The 4,953-nt window shown below is 44.8% G+C and overlaps 1 protein-coding gene across 2 annotated transcripts in view; it reads left to right on the forward strand.

Moving 5' to 3' along the window:
• LOC105820350 (CD99 antigen-like) overlaps window positions 1-4,953 on the forward strand; it is a 35,475-nt gene that overhangs the window by 16,989 nt on the left and 13,533 nt on the right. For both annotated transcript variants that reach the window (XM_012656811.1, XM_012656812.1), the window contains exons 2-5: window positions 368-400; window positions 2,098-2,145; window positions 2,898-2,942; window positions 3,618-3,686. In XM_012656811.1, coding sequence (XP_012512265.1) covers window positions 368-400; window positions 2,098-2,145; window positions 2,898-2,942; window positions 3,618-3,686 — 195 coding nt within the window. The remainder of the gene's footprint in view (window positions 1-367; window positions 401-2,097; window positions 2,146-2,897; window positions 2,943-3,617; window positions 3,687-4,953) is intronic.

A 4,953-nucleotide genomic window follows, 5' to 3' on the forward strand; every position in this document is an offset into this window, starting at 1 on the left:
TCTCGAACTCCTGACCTTGAGCCATCCACCCTCCTCGGCCTCCCAGAGTGCTAGGATTACAGGCACGAGCCACCGCGCCCGGCCTTCCCGCATTTTTGATTTCTACTAAACTCGAGAGTCAGCATTTATTTAAAACATAGGCTAATGTCTTCTTACTTTCAGGCGTGAAAGTGAATATTTAGGATGAGAAGAGAAATAGCAGCACATTATAAATGTTACACATTTATAAAAGCACATTATAAAAGCTGCTCTTTTAAATACTACAAATATCACAAAGTCAGAAAAATATCATACCATTTTTTCATCTTCGTAATTTTCAAATTTATCTTTCCTTATTTCTAATCTGACTCTTTTTTTTTCCTCTTAGATGAAGATTTCGACTTGTCTGACGCCCTCGGTGGTAAGCACTGGTATCATTTTGTAGAATACCGTAACTATGTTACCTTCATGTAGTTGATACAAACATACCTGAGACGTTTTGGGTTTGGTTCCACAATAAGACAGGAACATGAGTCACACCATTTTTTTTTCAGTTCCCCAGTGCCTAGAAAAGTTGTTTCCTTTCTACTATTGTCTATTAAGTATGCGGTAGCATTATGTCTAAGAAAGCAACGTGCATGCATTAATTAAAAGATACTTTGTTGCTAAAAAGTGCAGCTCATGCTTTTGGAAGAAATGGTGCCCATAGACTTGCTGGACACGGGGTTGCCACCAACCTTCAGTTTGTAAAAGAAACACAGTATCTGGGAAGCGCCGTAAATTAGAATGCAATAGGATGAGGCATGCCTGTGTGTTCAAGCATGCCTCATGCCATCACCGTGCTAATCTACGGTGAGGAAAACCAAGATGCCCTGGTTAGGGTAAATCAACCCTCCCCAGTGGAATAATTCACACTCGTGCCAGGTGCCTGGGGAAGTTGCCGGTGGGGTGAACACGCCCCAGTTCCTGGGAGGGACATGCCCACACCCCGCCTCTTTTCTGCCTTCCCCCCTGTCTCCCTCTCTTCATCCAAAGCACATGGTGAAATTCCTCCTTATTCTGGCTTAGATATCACCTTCCCCTTGTAGTTTTTCCTATGGCTACGACCATAATAAGGCACCACCAATGGGGTGACTTAAACAACAGAATTCACGCTCTCCCAGTGCCGGAGCCCAGCAGTGTGAGATGCAGGTGTCTCGGGGCCGCGCTCCCTCCGCAGGCTCCAGGGGAGGCTCCTTCCTGCCTCTTCCTGCTCCTGGGGGCTCCGGGCGTCCCTGGGCTTGTGGCCGCGTCACTCCAGTCTCTGCCTCCGTCTCCACGTGGCTTCTCCTCTGCGTCTGTGTCTCCTCTGCTGTCTCTTAGGAGGTCACCTGCCATTGGACTTAGAGCCCTCTCTAATCCAGGATGGTCTCATCTCGAGATCCTTCCCCAATTACATCCGCAAAGACCCTATTTCCAAATAAGGTCCTATATTGAGGTTCTGGGTGGATGTGGGTTTTGCAGAGACATTTTTTAACCCAGGTCCCATTTCTTAACTTTTTTTTTTTAACTCACCAAAGGAGATAATCTTTTTCCCAACCGTCTACCCATTCTGGGCCGGTGGGAACAAGTGCTTCCTGTAGTGGGAGGCGTCCTTGGTCTTGCAGCCTCAGGCTGGGTGGCTTCCATTCCCAGAGGGGGCGTCTGGGGAGGGTCTCGGGGAGCCAGGAATGTGCTTCACGTAAGAATCACGAACAGCATTTCAACCCTGGGTCCATCATCCCTCCTCATGCATGGACCTCGGGCTCTCCGAGTTCAGTTTTTGTGCTAAACATCCCGTTTTCTCGGCTTTGTGGTGAATCTTTAACTCCTAACCTTTATTCAACGGCAGGAGGTAGGGAAGGGGTTCTGGGTCTTGCCGAAAACCCTGGCCCATGGGTCCTTCTGGGATGAAGAGTCATCCTACACAGCTCGGCCACTGTCCGGGCTGGGGAGGAAAAATGATGCCGAAAACATTCTCCAGCTATTTCTGAGGAAATCCTTAACAACCAGGAGATGCAACACCCCTAACAACCAAAGAGGGTTGGTGTTCTTTCCCCAGCTGTGAGCCTTACTGACGAAACTGTCTTTCTTCTTCAGGTGACGAAGACAAGAAACCCACTCCAACCCCCAAAAAGCCCAGTCCTGGTAAGAAGCAAGCGGTTCTAGTTTGCAAAGAGAGAGAGGAACCACTGGTCCCTGACCGCAGGACAGAGCTTAGACAACTAGGAGGAAAAGATGCGTCATTCGAGGGCTCTGGATCTGGTCTGGTTAATATTTGAATTGTGTGGTGATACCGACAGTCTCGTGCCGTGACCTCCGTGAGCTAAACGGTTGCTGGTGCTTCTGGGACATTTTGACAACATCTCTGTGTCCTTTTACTCCGAGGATCTGAGCTGGTCTGTTCTGGCACGGTTCAGTCCCTGGGAGAGAAAACGTTCAGGGCTCAGCTCCCCAATAACCTGTGAGCGACACGCATCTCGGCCCAAGGACCTGCGTGCCAGGTGCTCTTGTGCCACGCTCGCAAATAAAAATCAGGAATACGGGACAAATCGTGGAATGCCCCGAACATCACATCCTGTGGGTGGAGAGACTCACAGAGCAAACGTGGTGGGCAAAGTTACGGCATCATTGTCTTAGCTCAACACTGTCTGATTCTTTTTTTTTAAACATTTAACAGCTCTGTTCAGTTATTGATCTTCCTCTGTAGGGTTTCAGCTCAGATCCCAGTTTTCTGTCCCTGCCTCTTAGGGTCTATCCCGGAGAAGTCACTGGGGACTTCTTGGCAGGCAATGGTGGCAGCACAGGATGTGGGCATGCGGTGTTTTTTCTGTCTGTTTGCAAGGCCCTTCCTCGTGCACTCGGAACTTTGGTGTTAACGACGCCTTTCCCTCCTCTAGGGGACGATTTTAACCTAGAAGATGCTCTTGGTGGCGGAGGACACAGTGAGTAACCCCTTTAAATCTCCTGTGTTACTGCCTTGCCAACACCAACTTATTAACTTGTGATCGAACTGTGGTCATTTCAAAGAGACTCATCTCTTGGGAATGGTAACTGGAACCCATTTTTGCCGTGGCAACCTAGGGAATAGGTATATCGTCGTCGGGGTTTTTTTTTTTTTTTTGTCCTTATTGTTGGGTTTTTTGGTTTTTTGTTTTTTGTTTTTTCCCCAGCATGCTTGCTTTTGTTTTAAAACTCTCAGTGTCTTTGGAATGACCTCAGGCAATTGTGACTACCCTGGCCGGGGCTGGCTTCCTAGGCTTGTGGGATCTGCAGTCACTCAGGGGCTCTGTATGGGTCTAGTACACGGTTGCTGCGTTCCGGAAATTCTTCACACAGTTTGAACCACGGGTCCTGCATTTGCATCTTGCCTGGGACCCTGCATATTTTGTAGCTGGTGTGCACACCTGCTTTGGTTTCTGTGGAAAATAATTGAAGTTAAGCGCTCTAGCTGGAGGGTGATGGGAAGAATTTGGCAGGAGGCTGTGTCGATGGCTGTCCCTCCTGTGACAAAAGATGATCTCCGATTTCTGACGGTTTAGTAAACTGCCCGTGTGCAAACAGATGTTTCAGTCTCTTTACTGCAAAACACTCACCACTGCAACTCTCATCTCTGACAGATGACCCGGCACCGCCCAACCCACCCAAGCCCAAGCCGAATCCGAACCCCAACCAACCCGGTTCCAGCGGTAAGAACCTCAAACCCCGTGGGTTATTCGTATGATGTTTTTCGTACGGTGATGTCCTTGTCAGCTGAGAGGAGGTGATTTCAGACTAGCATGTGCTCACTGCCCACTCCGCCTGTAGGTCGTTCCAGCGTTCGGGCACGTGGAAAACACAGCATTCAAAAACGTCTTTTTGGTTTGGATTTGCTAATTCTGCTTCCGAGGTGTTATGGAACTTGCAAATAAATCGAATATGAGATTTTTAAATAACAGACTCAATAGGGAGGAAAATATCTGCTTGTGTATTCCCTGAAGAGAAGCTGGTGTTTTTTAAAATCTTTTTTGCCCTTGAGTATTTAAATCAGCTTTTCCGACAAATCACAGCATTCTCAGGGTCATCGGACTCTCGCCGGTGTTTGGAATGGAATGGGCGCTCAAACTTGCCATTTTTAGTGGGGCTTTTTTGGTTTACGTGGTTGTCTAATTTTTAACACGGTATTGTCCATGTCCTGTTGACATTTGATTTTTATTTGCTTATTTTATACATCAACTTAAATGAAGCACTTTCATTTCAAATAAAAATGCAAGTCTTTCGTTCATAATGTGCCAGCAAATTATTTTTGCTTAGTAATATTTCAGAAACGTTTTTTCATGTCATTGACTTGTTTCATCCTACGGCTTTTCGTGACAATTATATACTATTATATACTCATACGTAATTATATACTTTAATCTCTAATTTTGAAAATGTTATATTTTTTTCTGCTGACATTGTAGAATTATGAATTATGGAGCAAATTTAAGTTGAGTTCATGCACTTTGTTTTTTAATCGTTTGAAGAGATTTCTAGGATGCACAGATATAATGTAATATATTATACCAATCTTCTCCTAGTTTCCTGTCTTCGGTTCTGAATTTTTTTTTTTGAAAAAAATAGTACATCAATTAACCACGTACACTTCTTTTGTCCTTTATTCTGCTATTCTCATATTTTTTTACTGATTTGTAAGTCGTCTTCATTTATTTACAGATGACACTAATTCTCGCCAGCCCAATTTATTAAGAAAATGTTTTTCCACTTTATTTTTGCTCCTGGAATATTTTTTAAAGTACTATTTGACGAGCAAGACGTTAAAGTTCTTTTGATTTTGTTGTGTCTTTTATGTTTGTGTGGGGTTCCTGCTTTTTTGTTTATTTTTTTTTTCTTTTAACTTCAGAATCATTTCGTCATTGTCTCTTGTTGTCCCTCTTGGGAAAAACATAAAACCTTCTTTTTATTTTCATTTGAGTC

Source organism: Propithecus coquereli, unplaced genomic scaffold (assembly GCF_000956105.1).
Source record: "Propithecus coquereli isolate 6110/MARCELLA unplaced genomic scaffold, Pcoq_1.0 Scaffold52, whole genome shotgun sequence".
In the NCBI taxonomy this organism is placed as follows: domain Eukaryota; kingdom Metazoa; phylum Chordata; class Mammalia; order Primates; family Indriidae; genus Propithecus; species Propithecus coquereli.